The 27,018-nt window shown below is 41.3% G+C and overlaps 1 protein-coding gene across 1 annotated transcript in view; it reads right to left on the bottom strand.

Moving 5' to 3' along the window:
* ADAMTS3 (ADAM metallopeptidase with thrombospondin type 1 motif 3) overlaps window positions 1–27,018 on the bottom strand; it is a 124,780-nt gene that overhangs the window by 5,505 nt on the left and 92,257 nt on the right. The window contains exons 11-21 of the mRNA XM_070756726.1: window positions 26,727–26,840; window positions 23,920–24,065; window positions 22,242–22,417; window positions 20,388–20,521; window positions 18,102–18,225; window positions 13,035–13,115; window positions 11,646–11,809; window positions 10,828–10,993; window positions 7,529–7,661; window positions 5,722–5,929; window positions 4,039–4,156 (exon numbers count right to left, since the gene is read on the bottom strand). Of these exons, the coding sequence (XP_070612827.1) occupies window positions 4,039–4,156; window positions 5,722–5,929; window positions 7,529–7,661; window positions 10,828–10,993; window positions 11,646–11,809; window positions 13,035–13,115; window positions 18,102–18,225; window positions 20,388–20,521; window positions 22,242–22,417; window positions 23,920–24,065; window positions 26,727–26,840 (1,564 nt within the window). The remainder of the gene's footprint in view (window positions 1–4,038; window positions 4,157–5,721; window positions 5,930–7,528; window positions 7,662–10,827; window positions 10,994–11,645; window positions 11,810–13,034; window positions 13,116–18,101; window positions 18,226–20,387; window positions 20,522–22,241; window positions 22,418–23,919; window positions 24,066–26,726; window positions 26,841–27,018) is intronic.

Genomic DNA, 27,018 nt, shown 5'->3' with positions numbered 1-27,018 from the left:
GGTTTATTCCAGGCACATTTCAATTCAGTTATTGTGGATTTACCAACCATGTCTGCTAGAAGTTTGTTACAAGCATCTACTACTCTTTCAGTCAAATAATATTTTCTCACGTTGCTTCTGATCTTCTGACCCAACTAACCTCAGATTGTGTCCCCTTGTTCTTATGTTCACCTTCCTATTAAAAACACTTCCCTCCTAAACCTTATTTAACCCTTTAACATATTTAAATGTTTCAATCATGTCCCCCCTTTCCCTTCTGTCCTCCAGACTATACTCCAGAGAGCCTCCGGGGGGGATAGGGATCGGCATTTTTACCCTCCCCACAGCTCTAGGGAAGCCTTTGGAACTTGGGGAGGGCAAAACACGAGCCTAGTGGGCCCAGCAGAAATTTGGAAACAAGTTATTTCCGGCCTCGAAAGGGCCTACGGGTGGCAAGGGAAGCTGTTTTCACTCTCCCCAAGCATTTGAGTCTGCAGAGAGGGGTGGCATACAAATCTAATAAATTATTATTATTATTATTATTATTATTATTATTATTATTATCATTATTATTATGTCAGTACAACACAGCAAACGAGATCACTATGCTGGATTTCGTATTTCATCACCAGTCGGGCGCTTCCCAAGCACCTAGGACTGCGTGATGTAGCGGCGAATTATGTTTGCCGATCCCAGCAAAGCGGCCTTTTGCAATTGACAGATGGAGGTTTTGTCAATTCCGATGGTTTTCAAATGTCCGCTGAGACCCTTTGGCACTGCGCCCAGCGTGCCAAGTACCACTGGGACCACTTTCACTGGCTTATGCCAGAGTCGTTGCAGCTCGATTTTTAGATCTTCGTGTTTCACTAATTTCTCCAGCTGCTTCTCCTCAATTCTGCTGTCTCCTGGGATTGCGATGTCGATGATCCATACTTTCTTTTTCTCCACGATCACAATGTCTGGTGTGTTATGCTTCAGAATTCGGTCAGTCTGAAGTCGGAAGTCCCACAGTAGTTTTGCTTGCTCATTTTCGACCACCTTTTTGGGCTTATGATTCCACCAGTTCTTTGCCATTGGTCAATGGTAGTTCCGTTTATTATTATTATTATTATTATTATTATTATTATTATTATTATTATTATTGTTGTTGTTATTATTGTTGTTGTTGTTATTATTATTATTATTATTATTAATTATTATTATTATTAATTATTATTAATAATAATTATGGGCGTGGGTACTCACACATGCACAATAGTGCACACCCACGCTCTTTCAGCACCCGAAGGGGAAATAAAAGGTTTGCCATCACTGGTCTAGTCCTTGTGTCTAGTTGTACAGAAGATAACTTGATTGTTTTGGAAGCCTTGATAATTTATTTTTTCTTTTTTTTGATAATATTTATTTTTTTAAAAAAAACGATTCAAACTTATAAGAGGTTTGAAATGAACATTCTACGGATTCCCAGAGTCCTCAAAAGGGTGAAGCTCTGCTGCCCTCTAGTGTCGACGGCGTTCACCAACTTCAGCTGATTTGACTTGTGCGGCACAGAATAAATTTCCCAAAGTCAAGGCTGAATTCAATTAGAAGAAAATTAGATATCTAGACCAGAGGTCCCCAACCTTTTTTGCACCAGGGACCGGCTTTAAGCTAGACCAGTTTTCCATGGCCCGGTGGGGGGGGGGGGGAGCTAGCTGTCAGCGGCGCCGTAAAAGGGGCGATCAAGAGAGGAATGGGTGAATGAATGGACGGAGGGTGGGAAGGAAGGAAGGAAAGAGGGAAGGGACAGGAACAAAAGAAGGGTGCAAAGGAAGCAAGGAAAGGTGTGAAAGGGGAGAGTAAGAGAGGAAGGAGTGAAAGAAGGGAATGAGGGAGGAAAGAAGGGAGGAAGGAAAAGGAAAGCAAGAAATGAAGGGAGGAAAGGAAGGAAAGAAAGAAAGAAAGAAAGGGGGAAGGGACAGGAACAGAGGAAGGAAGCAAGGAAACTTATGAAAGGGGAGAGTAAGGGAAGAAGGTAGGAAGGAGAAAGAAAAGAAGAAATAGAGGAAGGGAAGGTAAAAGAGAAAGAAAAAGAGCAAGAAAGAAAGCAAGAAAGAGAAAGAAAGAAAGGCAACTTCAAAGAAAGGCTCACTGAGCATCTCTCACTCTCTCTCTCTTTCTATCCCTCTTTCTTTCTTTCTCTTCCTTTCTCTCTCTCCTCTTCCTTTATCTCCTCTCTCTCTCCCTCTCTCTTTCTCTCCCCCCTCTCTCCCCCTTTCCCTCTCTCCCTCTCTTGCTATCTCTCCCCCCTCTCCCTCTCTCTTTCTCCCTCTCCCTCTCTTTCTCTCTCTCCCCCCTCTCTCTTTCTCTCTCTCTCCCCCTCTTTCTCTTCTCACTTTCTCTCTCTTGTTTTCTTTCTGTCTCTTTTGCTTTCTCTCTCTCTCACTCTTTCTTGTTTTCTTTCTCACGCTCTTTCTCTCTCTTGTTCTCTCTCTTGCTATCTCTTTCTCTCCCCCCCTTTCTCACTCTCTCTTTCTCACTTTCTCTCTATCTTGCTGTCTGTTGCTCTCACTCACTCTCGTTCTCTCTCCGTTCTTCTCAGCGATGACGCGCGCACGCCCTGCCCCCCTCACCTTTGCGAGAGCACTTTCGCCCCGGGCTCTCAGCAAGGGGGTTTGCAGGAGAGGCGGGGCCGGCGAAGGTGATATTGAATGTCGGGGGAGAGCGGGCGGTTGCACGCGCTCCCTATCCCCCTGCTAGCCCACTCGGAATATTCAAAATAAGAAAAGCCTTCGCCGGCAAAGGTTTTTCTTATTTTGAATATTCCGAGTGGGCTAGCAGGGAGATAGGGAGCGCATGCAACCGCCCGTTCTCCCCCGACATTCAATATCACCTTCGCCGGCCTCCGCTGAGGAAAGCCTTTGCCGGCATTTCCTCTCGGCGTCAAGGAGGCGCAGTGGCGGGCGGAGAGAGGGAAGGGGGGGGCAGCGGCGTCCCTCCTGGCCTTGGCGGGCCGCCCAACCCTCCCCACCTCCTGCAAACGCGGCGGGCAGCGGGGGGAGAGCGAGGAGCCGGTTCCGGCGGGCGCGGGGCTTGGCTGGCTGGCGGGGGGGAGCGCCGCTGGTGGTGCGGAAAGGCCGAGGGGGCCCTGGCGCCGCGGACCGGCTGAAAAGCCCCAACGGCCCGGTCCCGGTCCGCGGACCGGCGGTTGGGGACCTCTGATCTAGACGACAAAATTAGAGGTCAAGGTCTGGTGGGTTTGATAAATACGGGAAGTAATTAATTGGGAAGTAATAATTTTTGGGGGGCGCAATTAGAATTGGCTTATTAACTCAATACTGTTTTTATTGTATTACGAAAAGTATATTTGAAATGTATTGAAAAAGTTTGTATGGAGAAAAATGAAAAAAAATTAACCCCCGGGGCCCCACAACAGTCATAAAATATGAGCCAATCATCTGGATGTAAATCACGTAAGTATAGGGGTGTTGCAACAGTCAAGTGTGAAAAATGGTCATACTTATTTTCAGTGCCGTCGTAACTTTGAACGGTCACTAAATGAACTGTTGTAAATCAAGGACTGCTTCTACAAAGATCTATCTATCTATCTATCTATCTATCTATCTATCTATCTATCTATCTATCTATCTATCTATCTATCTATCTATTTATTGGATTTTTATGTCGCCCCTCTCCGCAGACTCGGGGCGGCTAACAACAATGGTAAAAACAACATGTAACAATCCAATTTAATAAAACAACTAAAAACCCTAATTGTAAAAACCAAACATACACACAAACATACCATGCATAACTTGTAATGGCCTAGGGGAAGGAATATCTTAACTCCCCCATGCCTGGCGACAAAGGTGGGTCTTGAGTAGTTTGCGAAAGACAAGGAGGGTGGGAGCCGTTCTAATCTCTGGGGGGAGTTGATTCCAGAGGGCCGGGGCCGCCACAGAGAAGGCTCTTCCCCTGGGGCCCGCCAAACGACATTGTTTGGTCGATGGAACCTGGAGAAGGCCAACTCGTCTTATAATCCGGTGCATCTTATACTCTGAAAAATACGGTAATACTTACCATTACAGGATGCAAGTTTGCAAACCCTGGTGGATTCTGGCTTTTCTCCATCGCATTGATCACCTGTGCGGCACAACACCTGCCTGGATTCTGTCCCTTCACCACAGGTGATTGAGCACTACGAGAAAAATAAATACAAACAACTAGGTTTCTGTATGTGAGCATCCAGTTATGCCACAAATGGGTGCATTGGAATTTTTATTTTAGTCATAAATAATTTGAATAGAATGTATTGTCAGCGTATAACATTTCCACAAGAAGAACAAGGAAAAGACAATTTAAAAAAGATACTAAAGATACTAAAAAAAACTATTAGGAACATTATAAACTAAAACGGCTAGAAATAATTTGAACTAAATCTTTAAAGTCGCAATTTAGCGGTCAACAATACGGTTGGCAAATCAATAGTAATGGTACCATTACAATTCTATGGAGTTTAAATTGGACTATGTAAGTTCCAAATATAAGCAAAATAAGAATGAAAATGTAAATTATGTTAACCTCAACTTATATATGTTATCCCTACTTAGTGATAAATTAATATATGTTAACTTTATATATTCATGAAAATCACTTTTTATAGTCACCGCATTAAGTTTTTACTTTTGTGATGTGTACCACCTACAGCTCACATTTTGGAAATGCTCATTTAATGTTTATTTACTTTATGCTATTCTCTGTGTTTTTTTACTATTGTAAAACTCAATAAAGATTATTTTATATATATATATAAAAAAGAGAATATAGTTTGTCGGCTATGAAAAAAAATTATTAACTGCCTTGGAAATGGCCCTGGGTTGGGCTAAGAGGCATAAGGAAGCATTAAGCTCCTCCCATATTTAGAAACACAGAAACATAGAAGACTGACGGCAGAAAAAGACCTCCTGGTCCATCTAGTCTGCCCTTATACTATTTTTTGTATTTTATCTTAGGATGGATCTATGTTTATCCCAGGCATGTTTAAATTCAGTTACTGTGGATTTACCAACCACGTCTGCTGGAAGTTTGTTCCAAGGATCTACTACTCTTTCAGTAAAATAATAATATAATATTTTCTCATGTTGCTTTTGATCTTTCCCCCAACTAACTTCAGATTGTGTCCCCTTGTTCTTGTGTTCACTTTCCTATTAAAAACACTTCCCTTCTGAACCTTATTTAACCCTTTAACATATTTAAATGTTTCGATCATGTCCCCCCTTTCCCTTCTGTCTTCCAGACTAGACAGATTGAGTTCATGAAGTCTTTCCTGACACGTTTTATGCTTAAGACCTTCCACCATTCTTGTAGCCCATCTTTGGACCCGTTCAATTTTGTCAATATCTCTTTGTAGGTGAGGTCTCCAGAACTGGACACAGTATTATTCCAAATGTGGTCTCACCAGTGCTCTACATAAGGGGATCACAATCTCCATCTTCCTGCTTGTTATACCTCTAGCTATGCAGCCAAGCATCCTACTTGCTTTTCCTACCACCTGACCACACTGCTCACCCATTTTGAGACTGTCAGAAATCACTACCCTTATTTTTGGCTATACCTAGGGGTGAGCAGGAAGAGGAATGGTGTGGAATGCCATTCCACCAGTGGAAGTGGACCATCACGGCCAGCTGGGCACGGCATCCGAAACTTGGAATTTGGCTCAGTTTGTGCCAGTTTCCAGAAACAGAGAGGATTTTAGATGCTTACTGAACTCCATGGCCCTGTTTTCCACTGGGCCGGGCATGGCGTCCTGTTACACGGCCTTCGGCTCTCTGGACGTTCCCCGCTACAGTACTTAAAATGGACGGAACGGTTTGCACCATCGTGAAGCGGCTGGACACAGCGTGTGCTTCGGATTTGGTAACCGGAAGTCCCACAGGTTTTGGTGCAGTGCTCCCATTGTTCTGCTACCCAGCTGCAAAACAGAAATATATATTTTTTAATAATGTTGAAAAATGGAAGCTGATGAACAGGCATAATTGATGATCCCGGTCGACCGAAAAGCAGGTGCAGAACGAAAAACTGAACCTTGCAATTAATTTGATTTATCTGGCATAGAATACATTTTCCAAAACGAACTTCTTTGTACAGGTTGTCCTTGACATCCCACTACAATGGAGCCCAAAATTTATCTTGCAAAGGGAGAAATTTGTTACGTGAACTTTGATTCATTTTACGACATTTCTTGCCAATCACTGCAGTTGTCAAATTAGTAACATGGCCATTAAGTTATGTTATATTATATACATTATCCTGATTCTCCTCTGAAGTCTGTGTCGGTCCTGTTGGGTTGCAGCACCAAACCAGACAGTGATAGAGGTGCAGATGTCAGACTCAATGATTCCTCTGTCAGCTCAGGAAGCTCAAACTGCCCAAGGAGCTGTTGATCCAGTTCTACAGAGGAATCATTGAGTCTGTCATCTGCACCTCTATAACTGTCTGGTTTGGTGCTGCAACCCAACAGGACCAACACAGACTTCAGAGGAGAATCAGAACTGCAGAAAAAACAATTGCTGCCAACCTGCCTTCCATTGAGGACCTGTACACTGCACAAGTCAAAAAGAGGGCAGTGAAAATATTTACTGACCCCTCGCATCCTGGACACAAACTGTTTCAACTCCTACCCTCAAAACGTCGCTACAGAGCCCTGCACACCAAGACAACTGGACACAAGAACAGTTTTTCCCCGGATGCCATCACTCTACTAAACAAATAATTCTCTCAACACTGTCAGACTTTCTACTAAATCTGCACTTCTATTTCTACAAGTTTTTCTCATCATTCCTATCCTCCTTTTCCTCCCACTTAGGACTGTATGACTAACTTGTTGCTTGTATCCTATGATTTTTATTAATATTGATTTTTCTTTATTGCTTATTTGACCCCTATGACAATCATTAAGTGTCATACCACATGATTCTTGACAAATGAATGTATCTTTTTTTCTTTTATGTACTCTGAGAGCATCTGCACCAAGACAAATTCCTTGTGTATCCAATCACACTTGGCCAATAAAATTCTATTCTATTATTGTATTGTATTGTATTGTATTGTATTCTCTTCTCTTCTCTTCTATTCTATTCTTTATATTATATTTTAATATTTATATTATATTGTAATACTTATTTTAACTTAATTTTCTATTCATTATTTCTAATTCTATTCTATTCCATTCCAACCCATTCCATTCCACTACGGTGGCACGGTGGTTAGAGTGCAGTACTGCAGGCTACTTCTGCTGCCTGCCAGCTGCCTGCAATTTGGCAGTTCGAATCACACCAGGCACAAGGTTGACCCAGCTTTCTGAGGTGGGTCAAATGAGGACTGAAATTGTTGGGGGCAAGAGGCTGACTCTGTAAACCCCTTAGAGAGGGCTGTAAAGCACTGTAAAGTGGTATATAAGTTCTGTTCTAGATTTTCATTTCACTTTTATGACTTTATAAGTAACTGGGTGGCTTGTTCAACCCAAATGGCCAGCACGGATTACATTATGGGGAAGTGAGCAGACGCTTACAATGGCTGGGTGCATTCCTGAAGGTTGCACATCCTGCGAATCGGTTTAGGCTTTTTACTGGCGTCACAGAAGCTGCGTTGTACCATCTTGTTGTCACTTTTCCTGCGGCATCCGTATTTGGTATACTGGAACCCTGGAGGGAGAGAGTGGGAGGACAGATAGTCTCTATGTTCATATGCTGCAACGTCCTGCCGGTCGGCGACTACTTCAACTTCAACCACAACAACACAAGAGCACGCAACAGATTTAAACTTAATATTAACCGCTCCAAACTTGACTGTAAAAAATATGACTTCAGTAACCGAGTTGTCGAAGCGTGGAACTCATTACCGGACTCCATGGTGTCATCCCCAAACCCCCAACACTTTACCCTTAGATTATCTACGGTTGACCTCTCCAGATTCCTAAGAGGTCAGTAAGGGGCGAGTACAAATGCACTAGAGTGCCTTCCGTCCCCTGTCCTATTGCTCTCCTATATCTCCTATTCCTTTCTTCTATTCCTATATCTCTTCTTCTATTCTTTCATTGATATGTTCTATTCCTATAACTTTTCTTCTATTCTTTCTTAGATATATTTTACTATGAGTATCTCCTCTATAACCATCATGTATTTTACTATGTGTGTGTATATATATATATATACCCACTAAAACCCTCATTGTGTATTGGACAAAATAAATAAATAAATAAAATAAAAATATGTTAAATAAAGCTAGCTAGCTCAACATATATATTTTTCTTTTTGTATTTTAATTGGATTTGTATGCCACCCCTCTCTGAGGACTCGGAGCAGCTCACAACATATCAAAAAAGACAATATACAATATAAATATCTAAAAAAAAGTCCAATCAATATAACTAATTATTCTAAAAACCCTGGAATTCACATTCGAACAACAAACATACATCACACTCGTTGGCCAGAGGTTAGGGTCTAATGGCCCCAGGCCAGGTGGCATAGATGGGTTTTCAAGTTCTTACTGAAGGCAAGGAGGGTGGGGGCAGTACAGATCTCTGGGGGGAGCTGATTCCAGAGGGCCGGGGCCGCCACAGAGAAGGCTCTTCCCCTAGGCCCCACCAAACGACATTGTCTAGTTCAGTGATTTTCAACCTTTTTTGAGCCGCGACACATTTTTTACATTTACGAAACCCTGGAGCACATTGAGTGGGGGGGGGGGGGGGGCGCTAAAAAAAGTTTGGACAAAAAAATTATCTCTCTCTCTCTCTTCCTCCCTTTCGCTCTATTTCTCTCTCCCTCCCTCTTCTCTCTCTCTCTCCCTCCCTCTTTCTCTCTCTTTCCACCCCTCTTTCTTTCTTTCTCTTCCTTCCTTCCTCCCTTTTTTTCTGTCTTTCCCTCTCTCTCCTTCCCTCCCTCTCTTTCTCTCTCTCTCTTGCTTTCTTTCTCTCTCTTGCTCTCTCTCTTGCTTTCTTTTTCTTGTTCTCTTTCTCTCTCTCTTGCTTTCTTACTCTCTCTCTCTTGCTTTCTTACTCTCTTTCTTTCTCTCTCTCTTCCTTTCTTTCTCTCTCTGAACTTCGCGGCACACCTGACCATGTCTCGTGGCACACTAGTGTGCCGTGGCACACTGGTTGAAAAACACTGGTCTAGTTGATGGGACATGGAGAAGGCTGGCTCTGTGGGACTTAACCAGTCGCTGCGACAGGAGGTGGTCCGGCAAATATTCTTTAAGGGTTGATCCAAGATTGGGAACAAAAACATTGCTACTACCAAAGCAACATGTAAAATTCCAACAAAAGTGACTTATTATGCTTGTGCCTGGTCAACTAATATCCCAAGGTTCTTTTTCAGGGCAGAACATATTTAGGAATGTATCTTACTGTACAATAACTCTCTTATTTGCAAACTAAGAATTCACTATTCGCATAAATATACTTTGCTTAAAAACATGAGCCAACAGAAATAGTTGACCAATACTATTTCTTTCTTTTTCTTTTAAACTTCCCCTCTTCTTTTCTCTTTCTTTTCTTTCTTCCTTATTATGTATAAATTTAGTCTAGGCTTAAATGATAAGATAACTGGGTAATTAACTACTGTAACGCTCTCTACATGGGGCTACCTTTGAAAAGTGTTCGGAAACTTCAGATCGTGCAGAATGCAGCTGCGAGAGCAATTATGGGCTTCTCTAAGTATGCCCATATCACTCCAACACTCCGCAGTCTGCACTGGTTGCCGATCAGTTTCCGGTCACAATTCAAAGTGTTGGTTATGACCTATAAAGCCCTTCATGGCACCGGACCAGATTATCTCTGGGACCACCTTCTGCTGCACGAATCCCAGCGACCAGTTAGGTCCCACAGAGTTGGCCTTCTCCAGGTCCTGTCAACTAAACAATGTTGCTAGGCGGGACCCAGGGGAAGAGCCTTCTCTGTGGCGGCCCCGACTCTCTGGAACCAACTCCCCCCAGAGATTAGAATTGCCCCCACCCTCCTTGCCTTTCGTAAGCTACTTAAAACCCACCTCTGCCGTCAGGCATGGGGGAATTGAGATCCTCTTTCCCCCTAGGCCTTTACAATTCTATGCATGGTATGTATGTATGCATGTCTGGTTTTTATATTAATGGATTTTTAATCGTTTTTAATATTAGATTACTATTGTACACTGTTTTATTGTTGCTGTTAGCCGCTCCAAGTCTCCGGAGAGGGGCGGCATACAAATCCAATGAATAAATGAATAAATGAATAAATGAATAAATGAATAAATGAATAAATGAATAAATGAATAAATGAATAAATGAATAAATGAATAAATGAATAAATGAATAAATGAATAAATGAATAAATGAATAAATGAATGAATGAATGAATAAATAAATAAAACAAACAAGAACAAATTATTTGATTTAGAATGTAAGACATCTCCCCCAGGCTTTCTTATATTTTATGTTTGGTATGTATGTGTTGTATGGTTTTTTAACAGTTTTTTTTTTATATAATTCTTATTATTAGATTTGTTCCATTGTTTATACTGTTTTTTATTATTGTTGTGAGCCGCCCCGAGTCTTCGGAGAGGGGCGGCATACAAATCTAATAAAATAAATAAAATAAATAAATAAATATAGAAAAAGGGACGGTAAACTGCCGAAATGTAAGCCTAAGAAGAACTTCAACCAATGTTAAGCATGTTTGTTAATTTTGTTTGTTTTAATTGTTTAAATAAAGTCTTTTTTAAAAAACCTAAAAAGAAAAAAATTAAAAAGGAATGGGAATGGATTATCAACCTATCCCTAGGTGCAAAATATAGGCAGCCCCTTGTTCTCCCCTTCCCTACTATTCCAACATGCCTCCTCCGCAGAGGTTGGAGCACTGGGACCAACTCTTCAAAGCCCACTCGAAGGTGTCTAGTTCCTCTTGAAGGACATTGTTACTGCTGACATTGGGTACAGAATCTTCATGGATTATGTATCGGTAAATGAGGCTGGATTGAGTGTTGTTATCCTGGGGAATTACCTGTAAAAGGTGACAAAAGAAGCTGTCGGTATTACAAACCATAGAAACATAGAAACATAGAAGTCTGACGGCAGAAAAAGACCTCCTGGTCCATCTAGTCTGCCCTTATACTATTTTCTGTATTTTATCTTAGGATGGATATATGTTTATCCCAGGCATGTTTAAATTCAGTTCCTGTGGATTTATCTACCACGTCTGCTGGAAGTTTGTTCCAAGGATCTACTACTCTTTCAGTAAAATAATATTTTCTCATGTTGCTTTTGATCTTTCCCCCAACTAACTTCAGATTGTGTCCCCTTGTTCTTGGGTTCACTTTCCTATTAAAAACACTTCCCTCCTGGACCTTATTTAACCCTTTGACATATTTAAATGTTTCGATCATGTCCCCCCTTTTCCTTCTGTCCTCCAGACTATACAGATGGAGTTCATGAAGTCTTTCCTGATACGTTTTATGCTTCAGACCTTCCACCATTCTTGTAGCCCGTCTTTGGACCCGTTCAATTTTGTCAATATCTTTTTGTAGGTGAGGTCTCCAGAACTGAACACAGTATTCCAAATGTGGTCTCACCAGCGCTCTATATAGCGGGATCATAATCTCCCTCTGAGTCCTTCTCTACCTTATTAGCAACGGTTTTAACCCAAACTGACTTACCAGGACAAGAATGGCATCATGCAGGGGTCCATCTGTCTGCAGGGTTTCGATACCATCGTCTATGCGGTATTCCCATTCTAAACCAAAGTCGATGAAGGAACGAGAGGCCGATCTTTCTCCTTTGCCGTTTAAGATGTAGTGTCCAGTGGCTTGGTTCTTAAGGGCTAAAAGGAACAAAGGCAATAAGTGTGTGGGGGGATTTTTTAGATTTTTTAATTAGTTAATTGGATTAAGATATTTTGTATTGTATATTTTATACGTTGGGAGCTGCCCTGAGTCCTCGGAGAGGGGCGGCATAGAAATCCAATTAATAAAATAATAAATAAATAAATATTTTTTTAAAAGGATACAGTAATCCCTCGCTACTTTGCGGTTCATCTTTTGCGGATTCGCTACTTCCATTGAAAATTTTAAATTATTAAATTACTAATATTGATTGTTTCTTCATTGCTTATTTGACCCTTATGACAATCATTAAGTGTTGTACCGCATGATTCTTGACAAATGTATCTTTTTTTCTTTTATGTACGCTGAGAGCATCTGCACCAACTTGGCCAATAAAGAATTCTATTCTATTCTATTCTATTCCATTCCATTCCATTTTCTATTCTATTCCATTCCATTCTATTTCCATTTAAAATTCATAAAATTCTTCTACAGTACTACTATACTCTATTAAAGAAACTGGTAGGATATCACCTGTAGTTCCAGCTGAGAAACATTATAGAATGGCTGTTTAATGCAAAGGATGGGTTTTTAAAGTCCAAATACTCGTTAAATACATAAAAAAATATCTTTCCTCTACTTCGCGGAAATTCGTTTTTCACGGGTGGTCTTGGAACGCATCCCCCGCGAAAAACGAGGGATGACTATATAGCTCAGTGGTGGTGAACCTATGGCACGCATGAGCCATAATGGTGGGCGTGCAACCTCAGGTCCGGCGTGCATGTATGCGCTGGCCAGTTGATTTTTGGGCCTCCTGGGCCCACTGGGAGTTGGGAAACAGGCTCTGGGGGGGTGGGGGGGGGGTGAGGAAGGGCCATTTTTCCCCTCTCCCCAAACTCCAGAGCCTTTCTAGGAGGCTGGGGAGGGCTTCAAGTTGGGAAATGGAAGAAAATAATCACTGAAAATTGCCGAAATCTCACACATCCTTTCGTGAAATTTCACTTCCTGCGTATGCGCAGAAGCCAAATCTCACTCCGATATGTGCGCCCGCCAGCCAATCACCCACAGCTATGCACATGGCTCCATTTTCTGTATTGGAATGTCCCCCCCCCATCCAGATAGGAACCCAATACCGGCAACCATGCCCACCGCTTCTGAAACGAGAAGAATTTGGCCATCAGCCCTGTTGGCACGATGTCCAAGGGTATGCAGAGAAGCACTTACCAAGAATGTGAGGGGAAGCCTCATCTTCTTGGACAGTCACATGTCGAGCACCCGCTGGGATGTCAAACATCTTAAGGTACCCTTTGGCATGTGCAGCGAGACATTGAGAGACAGAGAAGAAGAAAGGAGGAGGAAGAGGAAGAGGAGGAAGAGGAGGTGGGGGAGGAGGAAGAAGAGGAGGAAGAGGGGGAGAAGGAGGAGGAAGAGGAGGAGGAAGAGGAGGAAGAGGAGGAGGAGGAAGTGGGGAGGAGGAAGAAGAAGATGAAGAGGGGGGGAGGAAGAGGAGGAAGAGGGGGAGGAAGAGGAGGAGGAGGAGGAAGAGGAGGAGGAAGAGGGGAAGAGGACGAGGAAGAGAAGGAAGAGGAAGAAGAAAAGGAAGAGGAGGAAAAGGAGGAGGAAGAGCAGGGAAGATGAGGAGGAAGAGGAGGAGGAGAAGAAGGAGGAACAGGAGGAGGAGGAGAAGGAGGAAGAGGAGGAAGAGGAGGAGGAGGAAGAGGAGGAAGAGGGGGAGGAAGATGGGAAGGAGGAAGAAGAGGAAGAAGAGGAGGAAGAGGAGGAGGAGAAGAAGGAGGAACAGGAGGAGGAGGAGAAGGAGGAAGAGGAGGAAGAGGAGGAGGAGGAAGAGGAGGAAGAGGAGGAGGAAGAAGAGGAAGAAGAGGAGGAAGAGGGGAAGAGGACGAGGAAGAGAAGGAAGAGGAAGAAGAGAAGGAAGAATGGTAATAGGAGGAGAAGGAGAAAAAGGAGAAGGAGAAAAAAAATTGGCTAGCATTAGTTAGTTGCAAGTAGAGATAAATCCCATTGAAGAATGGAAGCATCCATAGGTCTTTGGCCATTAAATGAGAAGATAGAAAGACCTGCAGCTTGAGGCTTAAACCAGGGGTAGGCAATACATTGGCTCTTCTATGACATGTGGACTTCATCTCCCAGAATTCCTGAGCTAGCATGATTGGCTCAGGAATTCTGGGAGTTGAAGTCCACGAGTCACAGAAGAGCCAACGTTGCTTACCCTTGGCCTAGGTTACCTTACCTTTCCCAACTCTACATGGAGAAGGAAAGCACAAGGTTCCTGCAAGACACTTACTTCGTTATGATCTCCGAAGAGCATAACATTGTGATCATTTAGGCAAAGCGTTTATACTTTCTATGTTTCATGGATGAAAACCATGTTGGGGCAGAGTGAGTTTTGCCTACATGGAAGGCGACCACACCAACTAACCGCAATTAACCACTATACCTAATTGAAGTCTTCAATGAAACACAGCAGCAGGCTTTCTTGTAAAAAATATATATTTTACTATTCTTCTTATCAAACTGCTTCTCTATATAAAGTATCACGTTTATATTTAACCACCATACTACATAGAATCATAGGAGACTGACAGCAGAAAAAGACCTCATGGTCCATCTAGTCTGCCCTTATACTATTTCCTGTATTTTATCTTAAGATGTATATATATCCCAGGCATGTTTAAATTCAGTTACTGTGGATTTATCAACCACGTCTGCTGGAAGTTTGTTCCAAGGATCTACTACTCTTTCAGTAAAATAATATTTTCTAACGTTGCTTTTGATCTTTCCCCCAACTAACTTCAGATTGTGTCCCCTTGTTCTTGGGTTCCCTTTCCTATTAAAAACACTTCCCTCCTGAACCTTATTTAACCCTTTAACATATTTAAATGTTTCGATCATGTCCCCCCTTTTCCTTCTGTCCTCCAGACTATACAGATTGAGTTCATTAAGTCTTTCCTGATACGTTTTATGCTTAAGACCTTCCACCATTCTTGTAGCCCGTCTTTGGACCTGTTCAATTTTGTCAATATCTTTTTGTAGGTGAGGTCTCCAGAACTGAACACAGTCTTCCAAATGTGGTCTCACCAGCGCTCTATATAAGGGGATCACAATCCACCTCTTCCTGCTTGTTATATCTCTAGCTATGCAGCCAAGCATCCTACTTGCTTTTCCTACCGCCCGACCACACTGCTCACACATTTGGAGACTGTCAGAAATCACTACCCCTAAATCTTTCTCTTCTGAAGTTTTTGCTAACACATAACTGCCAATACAATACTCAGATTGAGGATTCCTTTTCCCCAAGTGTATTGTTTTACATTTGGAAACAGTACATTAAACATTAAACTATTCACAATACAACTCTTTTTCCACCATTTGCCATAGAAAGCATAAAAGATTTGTCTTTTTTTTTTGCAGTTCCTGTAAGTGTCTGTCAGCCATGAGGAAGGAAGCAACGAGGAGGGAATAAGAGGACCTATGGATGCCGTCATCCTACAATGGGACAAAACTCACCCATGATATTTTGTGATACTCTGGTTTCAGAAATAGAAACATCACGAGCTCCTTTGGGTAACGTAAAAGCACTTCTGGTCTTCCCTTAAACAGAATGATTTTTGTGTTAATTGACCAGGCCACCAAAGTCTTGGATTTTCATTGACTACGTCTTGTTATGAGTTTTGTGATCAAATGTATGATTTGCACTCCAACACTATTTTAAGTATTTTAAAGCAATTTTTTTTTTACAACACAGTCAATGAAAGTTAAGACTAAGGAAAAAATCAATTGGATACTTGCAGATTTCATTTTCCAGATATTGTAGTTCATTTTGACACCTCTTGCTTAATTGTTTGCCTGTTGGAAGAAGTTAGACTTTTTTGAGGACTTTGCAAAACAACAAAATGAAATACTGTATTTTTCGGAGTATAAGACGCACCAGAGTATAAGATGAACCTTAGTTTTTGGGGAGGAAAATTGGGAAAAGAATCTGCTTACCAGGAATTCGTCTGGCTAGCGTCATTAGTAGTGATGGGCGAACCCAACGGTGTTCGGATTCGGCAAGTTTGGACGAACTTTATGCAAAATTCGGCCGAACCCGAACTGAACCCGAACTCGAACGGGGAATCCCTCCCACGAAGAGATTCCGGGGGTGGAGCTTTGACATCACCGGCATGTTGCTAAGGACGCCAAGGTGATCACTTAGTGTATTCCATGGAATCCAGGAAGTGATCACCTTGACGTCCTTAGCAACCTGCCGGTGATGTCAAAGCTCCACCCCTGGAATCTCTTCATGGGAGGGATTCCCCAGCTCCTTCAAAGGGAGGTCTTCATGTAAAAATAAACATTGTTATTTTTACGAAAAAGGACACCGCAGCGGCGTTGCAAGCAAAGGGCGGTCCTTTCACGTAAAAATAAACAGAAGGAGCTGGGGAATCCCTCCCACGAAGAGATTCCAGGGGCGGAGCTTTGACGTCACCAGCAGGAATCCAGGAAGTGATCACCTTGGCATCCTTAGCAACATGCCGGTGACGTCAAAGCTCCGAACGCCGAACACGACCCCGAACTTTGCCTGAAGTTTGAAAAAATTTCAGGTTCATGTTCGGCATACCGAACACCGCAAAATTCGGTATGGACCATAATTGTGCAGGTTCGGTTCGCCCATCACTAGTCCTTAGTCTGGTCAACTTCAGCATATTATTTTATCCCCTGGTTAGGGCTTAAAAAAACATCTTTGGGGAGAGTAGCAATGAAAAAAAGCCTGCAAGCCTGGGCAGATAGTTGACGCCTCGTTAGGGCTAGAAAAAAACATTATTCGGAGCGAGTAGCAATAAAAAAGCTTGCAAGCCAGTAAGAGCTTGGAATTTCGTTAGCACCTCATTAGGGCTGAAGAAAAAAAGTTTTGAAAAAGCTACATTCAGAGTATAAGCCCTACATGGCATTGGGACAGAATACATCCGGAACCGCCTTCTACTGCACAAATCCCAGCGGCCGATAAGGTCCCACAGAGTTGGCCTTCTCCGGGTCCCATCGACCAAATAATGTCGTTTGGCGGGCCCCAGGGGAAGAGCCTTCTCTGTGGTGGCCCCGGCCCTCTGGAATCAACTCCCCCCAGAGATTAGAACGGCCCACACTCTCCTTGTCTTTCGCAAATTATTCAAGACCCACCTTTGTCGCCAGGCATGGGGGAGTTAGGATATTCCTTCCCCCTAGGCCATTACAAGTTATGCATGGTATGTTTGTGTGTATGTTTGGTTTTTATAATAAGGGTTTTTAGTTGTTTTATTAAATTGGATTGTTACATGTTGTTTTTTTATCATTGTTGTTAGCCGCCCCGAGTCTGCGGAGAGGGGCGGCATACAATTCCAATAAATAAATAAAATAAATAAATAAGATACACCCAAATTTTCAGCCTTTTTTAGGGGGGAAAGTGTGTCTTATACTCCAAAAAATACCGTAAGTGCTTCCTACTGGTTTAACTCTAACTTAGTCTAAACTACTTGGAAAGAACATTAATTGATATAGGAGAAAGCTCCAGACAGAATTCTCACAGTATCTGTCAGGTGTAAAAGAAAGGTTAGATCCACACATGAAAGTCCAATTAAACTGATTTATTGCTAAAAATGTATACAGAGGGACTTTTTTTCCAATTAACGGTGAGCACCTGCTTGCCGTTAGATAAGGGTCAATGGAATTTAAGGGAGGATGGATTTTAGTTTGCTTGTGACGACGTAGAGATTCTAGACTAATGCCTCTTTTAACTCCACCCCCAGTTTCCTCTACTCCTTCTATAGCAGGGAAGATGGAACGCAGAGCTATATCTGCTGTCACATGAGCCATTGCCCTAGCTCAGCTCCAACGTGCATTGGAGCTGATTTTCAGCTAGCGCGGGAGGGTGTTTTTGACTTCTATAGAGTCTCCAGGGGGAGGGGGAGGGAGTTTTTACCCTCACCCTGCTCCAGGGAAGCCCTTGGAGCCTAGGGAGGGTGAAAAAAGAGCCTACTGGGCCCACTAGAACATGGGAAACAGGCCCTTTTGGGTCTCCAAAGACCTCCCAGGGGTCGGGAGAAGGTGTTTTCACCCTTATTATGGGTGTGGGCACTCGTTCAGGCACAATAGCTCTTCCAACACCCAAGGAAACAAAGGTTAGCCATCACTATCCTACAGCATCTTAGATCAAACTTCTTAACTTTTGTTTCCACCCCTTTGAATCCGTAAAATACAACTTAGAAACTGCCGTAATAATAAAACACAAAAGTTAGAGAGATGGTATATCCTTACCAGATTTCTTTGGAGTTCTGGTGAAGATCCCTTTCACCGTCCGGCAATGTGAGTTATCTCCTCCACACACTCCACACTTGTCTTCCGCTTTGTTGGATCCAATCTCTTTGTTGCAACCAACTCTCTGCCAGGATCAGCAGGATGGAGAGAAACGGAAAGGGGTGGGAGAAAATGTAGCAATAATAACAGCCCTTGAAGTTACATACTAGTTCATAGTTGTGGTTAGCTCTGGCCCAGCTCCTGCCCCAAGGACTGTGGATGTGGGGGAGACATCCACATGCTGCAGGCCTGTTTTGCCCGGTGGAATCTGCTGATGAAGGCTCCTCTGACCAAGAAGACATGAGTGACAGGGAGGAGGAGAGTGTGGCAGACAGCTCAGAAGGAGATCAATTCTCTAGCTCCTCCTTGGATTCGGAACAAGAGTTAATGATACAGCCACGCATGCGGAGAGCAATGCATAGGCAACAACAACTGAGAGATTATTATCAAAGAAAATGAGACCACCTGTGGTTGGGTGGGGCTGTGGTCATTAGTGAGGCTGCTATAAAGAGCAGCATGTGGGTTTGGCCATTGTGGAGGATTATCTGATCCTTGTGTTTCGTTCCTGCCTTGCTGACTTTGACCTTTGTGTGCTGATTTTTCCCCGCTTTGAAACTAAACCAGAGCAAAGTGTGTTTCACTTTGTGAAAGAAGAAGGACTGTGAATTGCCTCACAGCTGCAAGCTAAGTATCTCAGAACCGATAAGGTACTTGTACAAATTACCAGTTTGTTTGGAGACCAGTGCTCTTTGCTATACCAAAAGAGGGCTTAGGTTAAGGGAATTGTCATTATAAAGAACATTGTTTTGAATTTTCAAACGTGTGTGTGTCTGAAATTTGTACCTGTGAATTTTTGGGAGGAGTCTACCAGAGAGCCCGACAGAACAATAGTCATTTACAGACCTCACTATGGGGCTTTACAGAGATGAATAGATGTGGCAGCCGGACTTTTTAGCTTGAGAGAGACATGTTTTTGAATCCTTAAAATACAACAGACTCAAACTCAACCTGGATAAGACGGAGTGGCTGTGGGTTCTGCCTCCCAAGGACAATTCCATCTGTCCGTCCATAACCCTGGGGGGGGGAATTTATTGACCCCCTCAGAGAGGGTCCGCAACTTGGGCGTCCTCCTTGATCCACAGCTCACATTAGAGAAACATCTTTCGGCTGTGACGAGCGGGGCGTTTGCCCAGGTTCGCCTGGTGCACCAGTTGCGGCCCTATCTGGATCGGGACTCACTGCTCACAGTCACTCATGCCCTCATCACCTCGAGGTTCGACTACTGTAACGCTCTCTACATGGGGCTACCTTTGAAAAGTGTTCGGAAACTTCAGATCGTAAAGAATGCAGCTGCAAGAGCAATCATGGGCTTCCCCAGGTATGCCCATGTTACACCAACACTCTGCAGTCTGCATTGGTTGCCGATCAGTTTCCGGTCACAATTCAAAGTGTTGGTTATGACCTATAAAGCCCTTCATGGCACCAGACCAGAATATCTCAGGGACCGCCTTCTGCCGCACGAATCCCAGTGATCAGTTAGGTCCCACAGAGTTGGCCTTCTCCAGGTCCTGTCAACTAAACAATGTTGCTAGGCGGGACCCAGGGGAAGAGCCTTCTCTGTGGCGGCCCCGACTCTCTGGAACCAACTCCCCCCAGAGATTAGAATTGCCCCCACCCTCCTTGCCTTTCGTAAGCTACTTAAAACCCACCTCTGCCATCAGGCATGGGGGAATTGAGATCCTCTTTCCCCCTAGGCCTTTACAATTCTATGCATGGTATGTATGTATGTATGTTTGGTTTTATAATAAGGGTTTTTAACTGTTTTAATATTGGATTGTTTATATGCTGTTTTTATTACTGTTGTTAGCCGCCCCGAGTCTACGGAGAGGGGGCGGCATACAAATCCAATAAGTAAGTAAGTAAGTAAGTAAGTAAGTAAGTAAGTAAGTAAGTAAGTAAGTAAGTAAGTAAGTAAGTAAGAAAGAAAGAAAGAAAGAAAGTAAGTAAGTAAGCAAGCAAGCAAACAAACAAACAAACAAACAAACAAACCCTAAATCAAGGAGTACCTGTACCCCATTTCTACTTTTGTCATGGCCATTTTAGTTTTTGGTTATGACCTGTTTTGCCTTTCTTTTCCTAAAATGTCCATCTTAAGTGAATATTTTCTACATACATCTGAAAGAGTTTTTGGAAGGTGCCCTGGATCAAGATGAAGCAGCCAAAGTTTATAGAATGAGGATCACTTACCACGCATTCTCCACGGACGCATATACTGAAGGGGTCCTTGTATGAACAGCGAGTCCCATCGTGGGTCAGTTGTTTCATGTAAGTAATGTCACCGGTCTCTTTGGACTGACAGTAAAGTTGACACCTCTTGGTGGCTGCAGAGAACAGGAAAAGAAATAGCACCCCTTGACTTTTAGGCTGGGAAAAATTTACAATTTCACTACGTGGTGCGGCCTTGGCGATAGGTTTGGAATGCACACCGAGCCAATGCACCTAGCAGATATCTGGCGAACTATTCCCTGCTTCTCCCTTTTTAGAATATTCCTAACGTTCATGGGAAGAAATTTGGATACTGAACGTTTCATTGGGTGAAAAAGATTGTTCTGGTTTGTGTGAAATTCCTTCCTTCCTTCCTTCCTTCCTTCCTTCCTTCCTTCCTTCCTTCCTTCCTTCCTCCCTCCCTCCTTCCTTGCTTCCTTCCTTTTTTCCTCCCTCCCCCTCCCTTCTTTTCTTTCTTCCCTTCCCTCCTTCCCTCTCCCTTCCTGTCCTCCATCCCCAGATCGGTTAGGTCCCACAGAGTTGGCCTTCTCCGGGTCCTGTCAACTAAACAATGTCATTTGGCAGGACCCAGGGGAAGAGCCTTCTCTGTGGCGGCCCTGACCATCTGGAACCAGCTCCCCCCAGAGATTAGGATTGCCCCCACCCTCCTTGCCTTTCGCAAAGTTCTTAAAACTCACCTCTGCCGTCAGGCATGGGGGAATTGAGACATTTCCCCCTGGCTTATATAGTTTTATGTATGGTATGCTTGCGTTGAATGGTTTTAAATTAATGGGTTTTTAGATACTTTTAAATATTAGATTTGTTTATTATATACTGTTTTATTATTGTTGTGAGCCACCCCGAGTCAATGGAGAGGGGCGGCATACAAATCTAATAAATAATAATAATAATAATAATAATAATAATAATAATAATAATGATCCCACTATATAGAGTGCTGGTGAGACCACATTTGGAATACTGTGTTCAGTTCTGGAGACCTCACCTACAAAAAGATATTGACAAAATTGAATGGGTCCAAAGACGGGCTACAAGAATGGTGGAAGGTCTTAAGCATAAAACGTATCAGGAAAGACTTCATGAACTCAATCTGTATAGTCTGGAGGACAGAAGGAAAAGGGGGGAGGACATGATCGAAACATTTAAATATGTTAAAGGGTTAAATAAGGTCCAGGAGGGAAGCGTTTTTAATAGGAAAGTGAACACAAGAACAAGGGGACACAATCTGAAGTTAGTTGGGAGAAAGATCAAAAGCAACATGAGAAAATATTATTTTACTGAAAGAGTAGTAGATCCTTGGAACAAACTTCCAGCAGACGTGGTAGATAAATTCACAGTAACTGAATTTAAACATGCCTGGAATAAACATATATCCATTGTAAGATAAAATACAGGAAATAGTATAAGGGCAGACTAGATGGACCATGAGGTCTTTTTCTGCCGTCAGACTTCCATGTTTCTATAATAATAATAATAATAATAATAATAATAATAATAATAATAATAATAATAACAACAACAACAACAACAACAACTATTATTATTATTATTATTATTATTAATTTATTTATTTATTTATTTATTTATTTATTTATTTATTTATTTATTTATTTATTTATTTATTTATTTATTTATTAGATTTGTATGCCGCCCCTTTCCGTAGACTCGGGGCGGCTCACCACCACCACCACAACAACAACAACATAATAATAATAATAATAATAATAATAATAATAATAATAATACATTTCCTGCCTTCTTTGTAACATTTAAATCACTTCAAATGAACAGAAACAGGGAGAAGCGACTGTTTACCATCTGGGTGCTCGTACGGAAGCCAATGGTGTTTGCTGTTTTGATACTCGAAGTGGGAGTTGCGCTGTTGGCACTGCTGGGCTCGGAAATCTTCGTAAAGCTTTGGACATTCATCCAGGTTGCACAGCTGATACTCGAAGTTGACACCGGCGCAGTCCTGACCCCCATTAAGAGGCCTGGGAGGAAAATAAAAATTAGGGAGAACATCCGATTAATAGGGATTCAACTGTGGTTGCTCACTCTTCCACCTCGAAATACCAATGCTATTTTTATTTATATTTATTTTATTTATTCATTTGTCCAATACACAATACATATGGAAGAGAATAGACATGAAGTAATATATATAAAGATAATATGTAAAAATAGAGGAGGAGATATATGAAAGGAAGAAAATATATTTGATATATGAGATAAAGAAAAGACAATTGGACAGGGGACGAAAGGCACACTAGTGCACTTATGTACGCCCCTTACTGACCTCTTAGGAACCTGGAGAGGTCAATCGTGGATAGTCTAAGGGAGAAATGTTGGGGGTTAGGGGTTGACACTACTGAGTCCGGTAATGAGTTCCACGCTTCGACAACTCGGTTGCTGAAGTCATATCTTTTACAGTTAAGCTTGGAGCGATTAATATCAAAGTGTTGGTTATGACCTTTAAAGCTCTTCATGGCATCGGACCAGAATATCTCCGAGACCGCCTTCTGCCGCACGAATCCCAGCGACTGATTAGGTCCCACAGAGTGGGCCTTCTTCGGGTCCCATCAACTAAACAATGTTGGTTGACGGGCCCCAGGGGAAGAGCCTTCTCTGTGGCGGCCCCGACTCTCTGGAACCAGCTCCCCCCAGAGATTAGAACTGCCCCTACCCTCCTCGCCTTTCGCAAACTCCTTAAAACCCACCTTTGTCGTCAGGCATGGGGGAACTGAGATATCTCCCCTGGGCCTATACAATTTATATATGGTATGCTTGTGTGTATGTTTGTTTAATAATGGTTTTTTAAAATATTTTATATTGTAAATTATTAGATTTGTTATAAACTGTTTTTATTGTGTTGTGAGCCGCCCCAAGTCTACGGAAAGGGGCGGCATACAAATCTAATAAATCAATAAATAAAATAAATAAATATTAAGTTTGAATCTGTTGCGTGCTCTTGTGTTGTTGCGGTTGAAGCTGAAATAGTCATTGACAGGTAGAACATTGCAGCATATGATCTTGTGCGCAATACTTAGATCGTGTTTTAGGCAACGTAGTTCTAAGCTTTCTAGACCTAGGATTGATAGTCTGCTTTCGTAGGGCATTCTGTTTCGAGTGGAGGAGTGAAGGGTCCTTCTGGTGAAGTATCTTTGGACATTTTCTAGGGTGTTGATGTCCAAGATGCGATATGGGTTCCAGACAGATGAACTGTATTCAAGGATGGGTCTGGCAAAAGTTTTGTAGGCTCTGGAGAATAGTGTGAGATTGCCAGAGCAGAAGCTGCGTAGGATCAGGTTAACAACTCTAGAAGCCTTTGTGGCGATATTGTAAGCCGCCCTGAGTCTAAGGAGAAGGGCGGCATAAAAATTGAATGAATGAATGAATGAATGAATGAATGAATAAATAAATAAATAAATAAATGGAAATCTATATGCATTTTTTAAAAAAAATTGTAACCGCAAAAATGGCAGCATTGGTTTACATGGGATTGTTGCACTGTCGTGTCCTGAAGCGAACGCCAGTTCCGCAGGTCCTGGAACAGGAGCCAAATTTTGTCCAAGCGCCCCAGCCACCATCTTGTTTCAGCTGGTTTGTGTTCTTCCACATGCAGTGACCTTTATAGCACCACTGAGAGGGAAAAAAAAGAAGAACAGTCGTTCCGTTCACAATGAGAAGTAAAGCTTTTCAGGAGGTCTTGCTTCATAATTGTACCTTTCCTTGGGAGGTGAACTGCAGAGAAAACGATTATCTTTTTCCCTTGGAAAAAATATTTATATATATAAAAAAGATACAGTAGTCCCTCACCTATCGCTGGTGTTACGTTCCAGACCTGGCCGCGATAGGTGAAATCCGCGATGGGGAATTTATCGACTGATAGTACTTATTTAAGTATTTATATTGTAATTGTTTGGTAAGTTTTCATTGTTTTATAAACCCTTCTCACACAGTATTTATTTTAGATACAGTATTTAAATACAGTATTTACAATTTTAGATATACTGTATATATATTTTTGAAAAACCTGCCGATCGAGTTCGGCGGGCTGTTTAAATCTGCCGATCGGCTTCCTCAGAAACCCGCGATGAAGTGAAGCCACAGTAGGTGAAGGGTGGTATAGTGAGGGACTACTGTATTGTATTGTATTCTAATTTGAGGTATGTGAATTTGAATCTCTGTAAGGTGAGGAAAAACAATAAAAAATTTATACCCCTCCAAAAAAAGGAGTTGGGTGTCTTAAAAGTTAAATAAATTTTATTAAAAGTTAAATAAATTAAATTTACTGTAGTCCTCGATTTATCACGGCTCATTTAATGACGATTCGGAGTCACAGTGGGTAATTATGAGGCAGATTCAAAGCAGGGGGCGGGTTCCACTTAACCTTCGCCAATAGTTCGCTTCGCTTCTGCACATGCTCAGTAGAAGGATTCAGCCCCAAACACAGCTGAGGTGCCGATCAGCTGTGCTTCGGGCAAAGAAATAAAGGTCAGTATTAACCCGGGGGTGGACGGGAGGGATTTTTTTCAAGCAGAAGAAGACCTTATCAGCTCACATCTTGACTATTGCAATGCGCTCTACATGGGGCTACCTTGAAAAGTATTCAGAGACTACAATTGGTCCAAAATGCAGCTGTGCACATTACACATGTAACATCAAGACTCCACAAGCTACATTGCCTCCCAATTGGTCTCTGCATACAATTCAAGATGTTGGTTATCACCTTTAAAACCCTACATGGCTTAGGACCAGATTATGTATGGGACCGCATTAATTTAATTTAATAATTAATTTAATTTAATTTAATAATTAATTTAATTTAATTTAATAATTAATTTAATTTAATTTAATAATTAATTTAATTTAATTTAATAATTAATTTAATTTAATTTAATAATTAATTTAATTTAATTTAATAATTAATTTAATTTAATTTAATAATTAATTTAATTTAATTTAATAATTAATTTAATTTAATTTAATAATTAATTTAATTTAATTTAATTTAATAATTAATTTAATTTAATTTAATAATTAATTTAATTTAATTTAATAATTAATTTAATTTAATTTAATAATTAATTTTATTTAATTTAATAATTAATTTTATTTAATTTAATAATTAATTTTATTTAATTTAATAATTAATTTAATTTAATTTAATAATTAATTTAATTTAATTTAATAATTAATTTAATTTAATTTAATAATTAATTTAATTTAATTTAATAATTAATTTAATTTAATTTAATAATTAATTTAATTTAATTTAATAATTAATTTAATTTAATTTAATTTAATAATTAATTTAATTTAATAATTAATTTCATTTAATAATTAATTTAATTTAATTTAATTTAATTTAATTTAATTTAATTTAATTTAATTTAATTTAATTTAATTTAATTTAATTTAATTTAATTTAATTTAATTTAATTTAATTTAATTTAATTTAATTTAATTTAATTTAATTTAATTTAATTCAATTCAATTCAATTCAATTCAATTCAATTCAATTCAATTCAATTCAATTCAATTCAATTCAATTCAATTCAATTCAATTCAATTTAATTTAATTTAATTTAATTTAATTTAATTTAATTTAATTTTTTTATTTATTAGATTTGTATGCCGCCCCTCTCCGTAGACTCGGGGCGGCTAACAACAATAAGAAGAAACAGCATAAAACAAATCTAATATTTAAATTACTACAAGCCCTTATTAAAAACCAAGCATATACACAAACATACCATGCATAAATTGTATAGGCCTAGGGGGAAGGGAATATCTCAATTCCTCCATGCCTGACGACAGAGGTGTGTTTTAAGGAGCTTACGAAAGGCGAGGAGGGTGGGGGCAATTCTCATCTCTGGGAGTTGCTTCCAGAGGGCCGGGGCCGCCAAAGAGAAGGCTCTTCCCCTGGGCCCTGCCAAACGACATTGTTTAGTTGACGGGACCCAGAGAAGGCCCACTCTGTGGGACCTAACTGGTTGCTGGGATTCGTGCGGCAGAAGGCGGTCCCCATTCTGCCACATACCTCCCAATGTCTGGTTAGGGCCCACAGAGTTGGCCTTCTTGGGGTTCCTTTGGCCATAGAGTGTCGGCTGGTGGGACCATGTGGGAGGGCCTTCTCTGGGGTGGCTTGCCTCTGTGGAACCAACTCACTGTCCCCTGGTGATTGGCTCAAAGTCTCCCAGCTGGCTTTCATGACTAAGGTGAGAGTAGAATTCACAGTCTCCCAGTTTCCCTTGAAATACATGCACTGTTTCAACCAAACAACACATCTCCACTTACTTTACTTGAGGCACATTCTGTCCCATCAAGAGGAGGGCCTTTCTTAGTCTTGCAGAAGTAAGGGTTGTCTGGATGACTGCACCACAACTGTTTACATGGATCAAACGTTCGGAACTGAAACAAGGGAGACACCACAGATAGCTTTAGATGCTTAGTTGAGATAGAAATATAGAAGATTGACGGCAGAAAAAGGTCTCATGGTCCATCTAGTCTGTTTTTTATCTTATGATGGATATATGTTTATCCCAGGCATGTTTAAATTCAGTTACTGTGGATATACCAACCATGTCTG

The sequence above is a fragment of the Erythrolamprus reginae genome, chromosome 7, assembly GCF_031021105.1.
Source record: "Erythrolamprus reginae isolate rEryReg1 chromosome 7, rEryReg1.hap1, whole genome shotgun sequence".
In the NCBI taxonomy this organism is placed as follows: Eukaryota; Metazoa; Chordata; class Lepidosauria; order Squamata; family Dipsadidae; genus Erythrolamprus; species Erythrolamprus reginae.
The sequence above is the reverse complement of the archived record's forward strand: the minus strand, read 5'-3'. Positions and strand labels throughout refer to the sequence as shown.